Consider the following 12,458-nt stretch of genomic DNA (forward strand, 5'->3'; position numbering starts at 1 on the left):
TTAGCTGGCTGGGGCTAAACCACGACACCTCCAAACACTTGTTTACTGCATCAAATGATCTTCGCTTTGAATTAGCACTCCCATCAAGTGTTACACAGGAGTCACATTGACCAGTGCAACTACACTTATACGTAACTAATTGTTATTAATTAACCAGCATTATACTGAATATGCTAGTGTTAGAATTGTCACTGTGTTTAATAAGTTTTCAGTTTGATCTGTCCGAAGTTTCTTAAAATTACTGCTGAGCCATTTATACAAAAGCATTACCTAAAAAGGATAATAGGAATACTCTGGCATCCAAATTTTAGCCAAGTTGAGACTTATGTGAAGGAGTTACTCAGTGTTGATTTTTCTGGTTCTAATAAGCGTGCAGTTTGTATATTCATCTAGCAAAAAAATCCACACACGTTAAACATATAGAAAACTTTAACATTTTCAAAATAACGAAATGCAAAGTCATGAAACCCTAAAGAATGGAGCACAAAGCACTACAGTGCAGTTTTTATCTAATGAACAAGAGCTACTTTAGCTGTTGACGTTAGAGGGCAGTGTTGTCACAGCAGTATTTTATACTACACAATCAGCAGCACAGCAATGTTTTTTTTTTTTTTAAATAAAGCTTAATAAACGTGTACACTTCAGAAAGTCAGCCACAATTTCTTGTTAAACAGCTCATTAAAAAAAAATGAACGGGAGGATCACAATTAAGAGTCCTCAAATTGTTAACAATAAAGAGGTTTCAAAAAGAAAGAAATTTAAGGGATTTTTATTTGTAATAGTTGTCAGAGATATTGCCCTCACTTCCATGCCACTTACCACAGGGCCTCTCCTGCTTCTTCTTTCCAGCCATTCATGCTTCCAGGCTGGCATACACATTGCCTTGAGTTTCTCCCTGATTATATGCTCTTCTGGGCGGTCATCCATCTTCTGCAACCCCCTGAGGGTTTCTCTATTCTCCGTGTCACAACTACAGCAAAGAAAAAAGTTATAGTCATAGATACAATTATTTTTAGTTAAGGTATAATACTATAGCATTCCTAGGCTTTGTGCCATCCTGTTCTCCTCCTCCTTACAATGCAGGTACTAAAACATTACTTCCAACTGACTGCAGCAAGTCTTTCAGGAGTTACGACCAATTTGCTAGTCTGCAGTTTGCAGCATACCTGGTTTTGAGGGGTATTTAAAATGTTTGCATTGCTTGTAACACTGGACACCCAGTAAAGAGGAATGTTTTGGCAAATATTAAACCAATACAAAAATTACCCTGTATGTCATGTAATTCACCAAAAGTTTCATAAGTGTTGTGATGGTTCATGCATATATTGGTAATTCAAAGCTCGCAATCTCTATTTTAAAACAATTTACAAAATGAATATAAATTAATGGTGAAAAGTTTCTATCTTCACAGGATGCACAAGCATGAAGCTATGTATGTAGTGCCTGCCTTCTATATGTGAACTCTTCCTCAAAAAAAGAGGACTTGTGAACTAATACACAGTATGTTTAAACTAGGCACAGAAATAATGAAAGTAAGGCTAGTGTTCTTGAGAATTGCTTTCTGAATGACCAATGACTCAAAAGCACTTCAAGTAAGCTATAATTATAGCAAAACTCACAGTAAGTTTATATCTGTAAAATGAAAGTATAATCCATCTGGGCTTGTGCTTTCTTGACCTACAGAAAAGTAGATTCCTGTGATTGCTGGCAACAACAAAACAGCAAAAAAATACTGTCAGATACTGACAAACAAATACGAACAGTCTGAAAGATTTCCTGATTCTGTTGAATTATCTGCTAAATCACCAAGAAAACCACATTCTTACACAGCAGTACATGATCCCCTTCCATCTTCTTGAAGTTAGCTGTCTTTAAAAATAAGCAAGCTTGATTAAGCCAACTCTCAGAAATAAAATCACAAAGTGGAAGATAAGGCTATATAATTTAGTCACAATGAGCAGCAGTTGCATATTTACATCCGCTGCTTTCATGCATGCATTCTTCAACTTCTAAAAGTTTTAGCTATAGAGTTAAACCTATGTTTATGTACTGTATGACAACCTACAACATATTCCCTACAACATTCACTGCAATAAGATGTTAAAATTACAACGCCTATCAGCAATGCATTACTAAAGTTAACTTATCACAAAACACTATTTAGAAAAATGAGAAGTTTTCACTGGTCAGAAGGAGTAATTGTGGGGGTTTTTTCCTCTCATTGTAGACACAAAGGAAACAAAGTATTCTGAGACAGGAAATAACTCTTACTGTTCAGTGCTGAAACGTAATAAGCAGATGGATACTGTAAACAAAACACATTTTCTTTCAAGCAACATCTAAACCTACTGTTAATAACCAAATTTAGACACTCAGAACTGTGTCTAGCAATTAAAGACTTAAATGTTTATAAATAGAAAAACAATTCACCTAAGAATGAATGTTTTTTTCAGAGGTTAAGCATTAGTGCTTGCTTAACTTCAAAACTAATGCAAGTGACAAGTTATTTTTGTCCCAACACTGAATTTCATACTACTGCTTTCTAGAGAGAGACAAAAACTAGTGATTCTTCAAAACAGAGACATTACAGCAGCAGGTAGAGTCCAAATGGAGAAAATGCCTAAAAGCTTAAAATAAGGGGGGTAAACCCTATTGTCTAAAAATGGCTGATTTTACATTTTTTTCCTCAGTGAAAAAAAATCATTTCAAAGACAAAAATCTTTGTCTGCATAAGAACAGTACAGCTCCAAAATAAGATAGGTGCAAGTTAAAAATATAGTCACTCTGATTTTTATATTAGTTATTCCATGGCATGAACCATCTCAGTTGCATGAATACCTTGCATACAAGACAGAACACACTATTCCAGCAGTGAAAGAATGACACAGTATTTCATTTGTTCCTATAACCATGATTAACTTCCCAACCAATATTTAAAAAAAAAAAAAAGTCTTTTTAGAGGCCCTTGGACTTGAATTCATGAACAATGCAATATGACAGTGGAGCTTTCATAATCTGTACTTGTTCTCTAAAAAGCAGAAGCAACTATCTTCCTCTCATGTGACAGCTAAACCGATCTAATCTTGCCTGCACAAATAACTCTTGTGCTTTTCCTCCACGCAGGTGGGAAAGACCAACCAGCTTTGAAAGCTTTTGCTCAGTAAACCAGTTATCTTTTTGCAGAATTTAATTATTGTGTTTATTTTTATAGAACACAGTTTCTGAAGTGTTCAAAAAACCTTCCTATTTTAACTTAAGCTTCGCTAAAACTATAGTTTACTAAATATTCTTATACTGTCAGGTCTGTGGAAAAAATATTTTTCCTGTGAATGCACAAAGTTTCCTGTATACTGCAAGACATCCTCATTTTGTAGTCTAAACCTACAGGTTTTGTTTATTTTTTTCATCTAAAGCAAAACCCCTCATCTACTCTAGTCAAGCTGAAGTTTGCCTACATGACAACAGCTGGGTTACCAGTCCCCATATCACTGTACCTCAGCACATCCCCCCCCCCGAGTGTACTCTACTGAGGACCTGATCCTGCTCTGATCCTGATCTTCATACAGCAAAAGCTATTCTAGAGTCAAGGTAGTGATGTGCTTAATTGAATGCCATGTGGTACTTTATTTGAACAGCAATGATACAACTAAGGAGCAGGCCAAAAAAGAGAACATGCTAGCTTGGATCCAGGAGCTTGACATTTCTCAACATCCCACCCTTCTGCTTCATCAGGAAGCAAGGATTTTGCTGTTAAATGTTTCAGCTTTTCATGAAACAAGCAGAAAGGATACAAGGTTTTTCTCCAGATAAAATTTAAATTCCCCCCCTCAAAAATGGCAGCGTTAAGAATCCTTTAAATTATTTTTATTATTTGTTTTAAAACATCAGACATCAGCTCCTGTATTATTAGTTGAGACAGTCTGAAGAAATGGATCCAAATTGTAATTCTAAAGTACTGAGCGAGCTCAATAGTATGATGACTACTGTTTTTTAATGAATAAGCTTAGTGGTCCACACATTAATAATTCAAAGTGAATAATGCAATTATTTGCTTCATGAACTATAAAACTAAATACATTAGAATTAATGTACTGCATGGAAACAGTCTAATGCAACATCTTGTGCAATACAGAAGGCAAAACTTTGTCCTTTGTTTCTGTGTCTTAATTTTGAAGACTTGCAAACAGTAATTGAACAGTTAGATTATGAACAACTGGTTCTCTATGGATCAATGATTCAATATTTTAACACAAGGTATGCAATACATGTGTTATTTAGCAAGCTATTGTGAAATATACAAGCAAGTTTTACTTCTGAATGGCTTGGTGAATTTAATACTAACTCTTCTGCAAGTGTCTTACAAAGGGCATATAACAGTATATGAAAGCTGAATAGTGGCTCCAATCCATTTTGCTGTGCTTCTCAATCTTTAGAAACAGTTAGATGTCTTTGCTCAAATAAAATAGCAGAGAAGCAAACAGCTTTATCCAATAGCCACACTGGCCCAGATTTTATTAGCAGCAGGAAAACAGGAAAAAGGCAAGTTCTGAAATAAGAGGGTCAATTCACCAAGAAAAGGAAAGCTCTGTCTGCCATATCCACAAATACTCAATCATAGGGAGGAAAAAAGTTATTAGCTGCCGAGTAATTTTTTTTTTTTTTTTTAACATTTGTCTGAAGCAAGTTAGCAAAGGTAACTTGCATACCAGCAGTGGTCAGACCATGGGTGACCACAGAACACACTCATGAACAAAAGTGGTCAACACAGCAGCTCTATCAGAACAATGCGCTTAACAATAACAGGTTGCAAGAAGAGCAGCTCAGGGTTTAATGAAAAAGCACTGAATGAGAAGTAAAGAATATGGAAGAAGTTATATATTTTGCTCAGTGCAAATGCCATATACGGTGACAATCAACACTGGGGGCAAGCTTAGATAGGATGTACAGAGCTCATTCTGGAGACAGTAAGCAAGAATTAAGAATATTGGCACCCAGCTACCTGCAACCCAACCCTCAACAGGTCCCAAGAACACTGGGCTAGTCCAGCTGGCCTGGAGGAATGCTAGGAGCAGAGCTCAGCATGGGGAACGGTGACCAAAAAAAAAAGTTAGCCATTCCCTGAAAAGGTCAGCTACTAGTGTTTCAGATAACTTCTGGCCACTAACAGTTCCAGTAGTGTTCAGTTTTTCTTTTGCCCTTAAGTATTTTTAATGATATCAAAATGAGCAAGGCACAGTCTGTCCTCCTGCCAGTCTCCCATTCCTTCTCTTCCTGATCCACTACTGCTAGTATATAACCATTTGTGTCCATCATAACAAAGGAAGAGATCAGGTATGATACATCCCATTAAAATTAAAAACTTAACAGGGAACTTTCTCAATCTGGTACTAAATGGGACCAACTACCACTTAAATACAGCACTGAACACACTACTTCATAGATACGAATGAATCTAGCTTCCTAAAATAGTTACAGGGATTTTAGCCAAATGTTAAGTGTGAAATTAAGCTTTATTCTTCTGTTAGAGTAGTTGACAAATACAAAAGGGAAAATAATAAAGCTTTTTTTTTTTTTTTCTATCTGCTTCAGTTTCTCCAGTAGCTCATCATCATGTTCCCTTGAGAATAAACGTAGACTCTCTTCTTTTGGCCAATACACTTCCCACTGAAGCTCACAAGGAGTACATATTGAGTAGTACCCTGCACCCACCATTTGCCTTTCACTCACATCAAGAAAATGCCACTAAGTCATTTAGATGAATCACTAACAAGCATTCTGCATTAAAAACACCTTACAAGTTTGAGGTGAATTGAATCTTCTACATATATTTTGAAATTTATAAGCTATAAATACATTTACATGTTACAAAACTACAGGAAAAAACATAAGTGGTGCCCAGGTGTAATGAAACAGAAACATAACACCCAGCAGGTTGCTGTGGAACCTCCACTGACCTGGGGAACCCAGGCTGCAGTGCAAGCGCCCCTGCTGGAAACCACCATCAGGTGACAGCCACTGCATCTTTACAATGTAGCTTTAAAAGCTAAAGCATATCCTATTTCTTCCAGCATTTTTCTAATAAAAGGGTAACAAATCCATTTAGAATGTTAAACCTGGAAGAAAAACCTTTCTGTTATTTGGCTCTAAACGCAAACCTACTGAGCCTACACCTCTACTAGTTTACTAGTAATTGTTATTTACTCAGTTTGATACATCCCTTGTCTTCTCTCCCTATAAAGTCATTTGGTCGCAAAGACCATGACAATTAAGCATATCTCTGGAAGACTGACAGGTCAAAAGACACATTTGTCAAAGAGAACATTTCACCGCTAACAGGACAACACTCACAACTGAAGCATTAACTCCACAGACTGAGCCATCACCTTCAGTGGAACCTCATAGGCCATGGTCAAAAAGGATCATCCCCTCAGTGATGAAGACACAGATCTTCAAAGATAGATGTCTAACATTAGAGGCAAATTACCTGCCTGGATTTTCTAGTTTCTATGAAGTCAAATTCACCTATTTGAAATATGTAAAAAAAAATTGGTTGGATTGCTTTCTCTGAAGCCATCTAGTCATACTTTGAGATTGCGGCACTATTCAGTAGCCACTGAAAATGAGTCGTCCTACAAAACAAGACAAGAAATATCAGCCTCTATTTGCAACAAATGCTTGCCACAAAGCTAATGAAATGGGCTTCTCTTTTGCATGCTTCCTAAGCAAGCTATCAGATATCTGAAGCAAATATTACAAAAGCTCCTAGGTCTCTCTAATCCTTCCTGCTGTGATTTAGTCTCCCAGTAACAAGTCAGATACATCAAGGTATACACATACTGTGGTATTTTCAAGATTTAAAAAGAGCAGTTCATTACATGATCTCTCAAACTCTTTACTTTCATACCAGAAGGTTTGCAGAGGGAGTCTGGTATTTTACCTCTATAAAACTAAAAGTTTATTCCATTATTGAGCAAAATTTCTAGAAAATACAGGAAGTAGATAATTTAATATTGATACATTGAGACCCAAATCCACTAATAATTGTGCAGCTTAATTCTTTTCATAATGCTATGTATTTGGACTAACATCTGAAGTGTGATAATACAGCTTACAGAAAGATCCAGTAAGTTTATTACTGTATGACAAACTTCAGTATCCCAAGAGAGAACAGAATCCAGTATGCACAGTTCATATTGGGACAACTGAAGAGAAAAAAGCATGTCCTGCCCCCATCTTGGTGTGACATACTACTGGGCATTACTCCAAGAACTGCAATAATGTCATTAAAAAGATAGCAATACAAGTGCACACTGACAGTCAACGATAATTATTTCATCTGCACCAGGTTACAGGATCACAAGCATAGGTATTAGAGAAAGAGATTAGCTAAGTAGATTTTCCAAAGCTACAACCTATTAAAAAATTCCTTGAGGAGTTATAACCAAGAAAGGGAATGTAGACCATTCTGGTACTGTTCAAAAGTACAAAATTATCATCAGATATCAAATGTTCCAAGACTGCTACTGTAAAGAGAATTTTAAAGTTCTCTCAGCAGAAGACAATCATAAAAATAAACTACATTTAAGCCTTTATTTTCCTATTTGTTTTAAATATGTTATTTCTCGCAAAGAAACATAACATCTAAAAAGGGGAGAAAGGAGGACCCTAGGAACGACCGACCTGTCAGCCTCACCTCTGTGCCTGGGAAGATCATAGAGCAGTTCTTCCTAGAAGCTACATGTCATGGTTTAGCCCCAGCTGGCAACTAAGCACCATGCAGCCGCTCACTCACTCCCCCTCCCACAGTGGGACAGGGGAGAGAATTGGGAAAAAGCCTCATGGGTTGAGATAAACACAGTTTAATAGGACAGAAAGAGAGAAGGAAACAACAATGATAACAACAATAATAATATCGACAAAGGAATGTACAAGAACAAGTGATTCCCAATACAGCAATTTCTCACCACCTGGAGATCGATAGCCCATCCCCAAGCAGTGATTCCTGCCTCCCCCCCCCCCAGCTAACTCCAGTTTATGTACTGGGCATGACATCGTATGGTAAGGAATATCTCTTTGGCCAGCCTGGGTCAGCTGTCCTGGCTGTGTCCCTTCTCAGCTTCCCGTGCACCCCCAGCCTTCTTGCTAGCAGGCCAGAACGAGAAGCTGGACTGTCCTTGACTACTTAGCAACAGCTCAAAACATCAGCACCTTATCATTAGTTTCTCATCCCAAATCCAAAACATAGCCTCACACTAGCTTCTGTGAAGAAAATTAACTCTATCCTGGCTGAAACCAGGGCAGTATCCACCCCTTATTCCACACCATTTATGTCATGCCCGGGTCCCACACTTATAAATACATTCCAATTATTCATTATTACTCTTCCTGTCTTTTAATATATACACACAGATATCACTTTCTTAGTCCATGGGCCATCACTTTAAACTGTCTGTGGAGTTCATTCGGTCCATGACTGTGGGCTTCATCCATCACAGCAGTCTCTCAGGGCAAGGGAGATGGTATGTGGTATTGGATTGTTATCTGTCACAGTACATATCCATGATCTGCAGGTCGAAGATTTCAGTCTCGAGGAAGCTGTTGGGCGCAAGCTGCTGAAGCCAGTTCTGGTTCCATCACCGCTGCACGTTGCTCAGTTTCATTAAAGCTCATTCCTCATCAGTCTGGGTGATTCTTATTGTAATACCATTGATATGGTAATAGCAACCATAGTAGTAATGACATACCATATTGTATAGAAATTAAGATCATACAATTCAAATCATTGACTATTTTCACCCAAAATCAAGTCTCCTTGAGGTACACATCGGACTTCCCCATCCTTCCGCATTACCCACCAAGTGCACCCAGGTCCCTAGGCAAAGGCAATCCCACGAACGGGTTTGCCTTTGCCTAAGGCAGGAGTAACCCAGACTGTCTTCCCCAGCATATTTCTCACATGCACCACAGGGACTTTATCCCCTTCTACAGTACGTAAAAGTTTTGATTGGGCAGGGCCGGCTCTATTAGTAGATCCCCTAGAGTTGACTAACCAGGTGGCTTTTGCTAAATGTTTATCCCAATGTTTGAATGTCCCAACACCCATTGCTCTCAGTGTAGTCTTTAACAGTCCTTTGTATCGTTCAATTTTTCCGGAAGCTGGTGCATGATAGGGGATATGATACACCCACTCAATGCCGTGCTCTTTGGCCCAGGTGTCTATGAGGTTGTTTTGGAAATGAGTCCCATTGTCTGACTCAATTCTTTCGGGGGTGCCATGTCGCCATAAGACTTGCTTTTCAAGGCCCAGGATAGTGTTCCGGGCGGTGGCATGGGGCACAGGGTATGTTTCCAGCCATCCGGTGGTTGCTTCCACCATGGCAAGCACATAGCGCTTGCCTTGGCGAGTTTGTGGAAGTGTGATATAGTCAATCTGCCAGGCCTCCCCATATTTATATTTCCATCATCGTCCTTCATACCAGAGGGGCTTTAACCGCTTGGCTTGTTTGATCGCAGCACACGTTTCACATTCATGGATAACCTGTGCAATAGCATCCATGGTCAAGTCCACCCCTCGATCCCAAGCCCATCTATATGTGGCATCTCTTCCCTGATGGCCTTGAGGTGTCATGGGCCCACCGAGCTATAAATAGTTCACCCTTATGTTGCCAGTCCAGATCCACCTGAGCCACTTCAATCTTAGCAGCCTGATCCACCTGATGGTTGTTTTGATGTTCTTCAGTAGCCTGACTCTTGGGTACGTGAGCATCTACATGGCGTACTTTTATGACTAGATTCTCTAGTCGGGCAGCAATATCTTGCCACAATTCAGCAGCCCAGATGGGCTTGCCTCTGCGTTGCCAGTTGCTCTGCTTCCATTGCTGTAGCCACCCCCATAGAGCATTTGCCACCATCCATGACTCAGTATAAAGATAGAGTACTGGCCGTTTTTCTCGTTCAGCAATATCTAAAGCCAGCTGGATGGCTTTCACCTCTGCAAACTGACTTGATTCACCTTGTCCTTCATCAGCTTCTGCGACTCGTCGTATAGGGCTCCATACAGCAGCTTTCCACCTTCGATGTTTGCCTACAATACGACAGGACCCATCAGTAAACAGGGCATATTACCTTTCGTTCTCTGGCAGTTCATTATATGGTGGAGCCTCTTCAGCACGCGCCACCTCCTCTTCCGGTGATATTCCAAAATCTTTGCCTTCTGGCCAGTCCATGATCACTTCCAAGATTCCCGGGCGATTAAGGTTTCCTATTCGAGCCCGCTGTGTAATAAGCGCGACCCACTTACTCCACGTAGCATCAGTCGCATGATGTGTAGAGGGGACCCTCCCTTTGAACATCCAGCCCAGCACGGGCAGTCGGGGTGCCAGGAGGAGCTGTGCTTCAGTACCAACCACTTCTGAGGAAGCTCGAACTCCTTCATGTGCTACCAATACCTCCTTCTCAGTTGGAGTATAGCGGGACTCAGATCCCCTATATCCTTGACTCCAAAACCCTAGAGGTCGACCTCGGATCCTGCCTGTTGCCTTCTGCCAGAGACTCCAGGTAGGGCCATTCTCCCCGGCTGCCGTGTAGAGCACATTTTTAACATCTTGTCCTGCCCGGACTGGCCCAAGGGCTACTGCATGAAGTATCTCCTGTTTAATTTGTGCGAAGGCTTGTCATTGCTCAGGGCCTCACTTAAAATCATTCTTCTTCCGGGTCACTTGATAAAGAGGGCTTACAATCAGACTGTAATTTGGAATATGCATTCTCCAGAAACCCACAACGCCCAACAATGCTTGTGTTACTTTTTTGCTAGTTGGTGGAGACATAGCTGTTATTTTGTTGATCACATCCATTGGGATCTGTCGACATCCATCTTGCCATTTTATTCCTAAAAACTGGATCTCCTGTGCAGGTCCCTTGACCTTACTTTGTTTTATGGCAAAACTGGCTTTCAGAAAGATTTGAATTATTTTCTTCCCTTTCTCGAAAACTTCTGCTGTGTTGCCCCATATGATGATGTCATCAATGTATTGCAGATGCTCTGGAGCTTCACCCTGTTCCAGCGCAGATTGTATCAGCCCATGGCAAATGGTAGGGCTGTGTTTCCACCCCTGGGGCAGTTGATTCCAGGTGTATTGGACACCCCTCCAAGTGAAAGCAAACTGTGGCCTGCACTCTGCCGCCAAAGGGACTGAAGAAAAAGGCATTAGCAATATCAGTGGTGGCGTACCACTTGGCTGCCTTTGACTCCAGTTCATATTGAAGTTCTAGCATGTCCGGCATGGCAGCGCTCAGTGGCGGCGTGACTTCATTCAGGCCACGATAGTCTACTGTCAGTCTCCACTCTCCATTAGATTTTCGCACTGGCCATATGGGGCTGTTAAAGGGTGAGCGAGTCTTGCTGATCACTCCTTGGCTCTCCAGCCGACGAATCAGCTCATGGATGGGGATCAGGGAGTCTCTGTTGGTGCGATATTGCCGCCGGTGCACTGTTGTGGTAGCGATCGGCACCTGTTGTTCTTTGACCCTGAGCAACCCCACCACAGAAGGGTCCTCTGAGAGACCAGGCAAGGTGGACAGCTGTTTAATTTCTTCCATCTCCAAGGCAGCTATACCAAAAGCCCACCGGTACCCTTTTGGGTCCTTGAAATACCCTCTCCTGAGGTAGTCTATGCCCAGGATGCACGGAGCCTCTGGGCCAGTCCCAACGGGGTGCTCCTGCCACTCATTCCCAGTTAGGCTCACTTCCGCCTCCAGTACAGTCAGCTGTTGGGATCCCCCTGTCACTCCGGAAATACAGATGGGCTCTGCCCCTATATGGCTTGATGGCATCAGGGTACATTGTGCACCGGTGTCCACTAAAGCCTTATATTCCTGTGGGTCTGATGTGCCAGGCCATCTAATCCACACAGTCCAATAAACTCGGCTGTCCCTCTCCTCCGCCTGGCTGGAGGCAGGGCCCCTCTAGTCCTGGTCATAGTACTCGTTACCCACTTCTTGTAAATAGGAATCAGAAGTCCCTTCAAGAGGATCAGAGGTGAGATCAGCTCTTCTATTCTTTCTGGGAAGCTGCCCACTGGAAAGTGGAGCGACGATTTTTCTGGAGGAACCTGAACCCCCTTTTGTAATTGTTTTTCCTTGCAGCTCGTGTACTCGTGCCTCTAGGGTCGAGGTAGGTTTTCCATCCCACCTCCTCATGTCCTCTCCGTAGTCATGCAATTGAAACCACAGGGTGGCTCGTGGTGTGTATCCTCTATATCTTCTCTCTTGAACAGAAGAGCGCTTACTCCTAATAGCTGAGACACTGGTCCGTATGGGTGGAGGGTAGGGCATATCCTCTTTGAATTGCCGGAACTCTCGGGACAGTTTCTCTACAGCAGAGACGCAGGCCCGTAGGGAGGAAGAGAGACTTTCTTCGTATTGCCACAGTTGGCCAGCCAATTCATCCACCGTTGGTC

The 12,458-nt window shown here is 41.2% G+C and overlaps 1 protein-coding gene across 1 annotated transcript in view; it reads right to left on the reverse strand.

Annotated features, from left to right (window-relative positions):
• LOC309415043 (mitogen-activated protein kinase kinase kinase 1-like) overlaps positions 1-12,458 on the reverse strand; it is a gene marked incomplete at its 3' end in the record, with an annotated part of 77,751 nt that overhangs the window by 29,659 nt on the left and 35,634 nt on the right. The window contains exon 2 of the mRNA XM_082012434.1: positions 820-970. Coding sequence (XP_081868560.1) covers positions 820-970 — 151 coding nt within the window. The remainder of the gene's footprint in view (positions 1-819; positions 971-12,458) is intronic.

Source organism: Phaethon aethereus (genome assembly GCF_964289735.1).
Source record: "Phaethon aethereus genome assembly, chromosome: W".
In the NCBI taxonomy this organism is placed as follows: Eukaryota; Metazoa; Chordata; class Aves; order Phaethontiformes; family Phaethontidae; genus Phaethon; species Phaethon aethereus.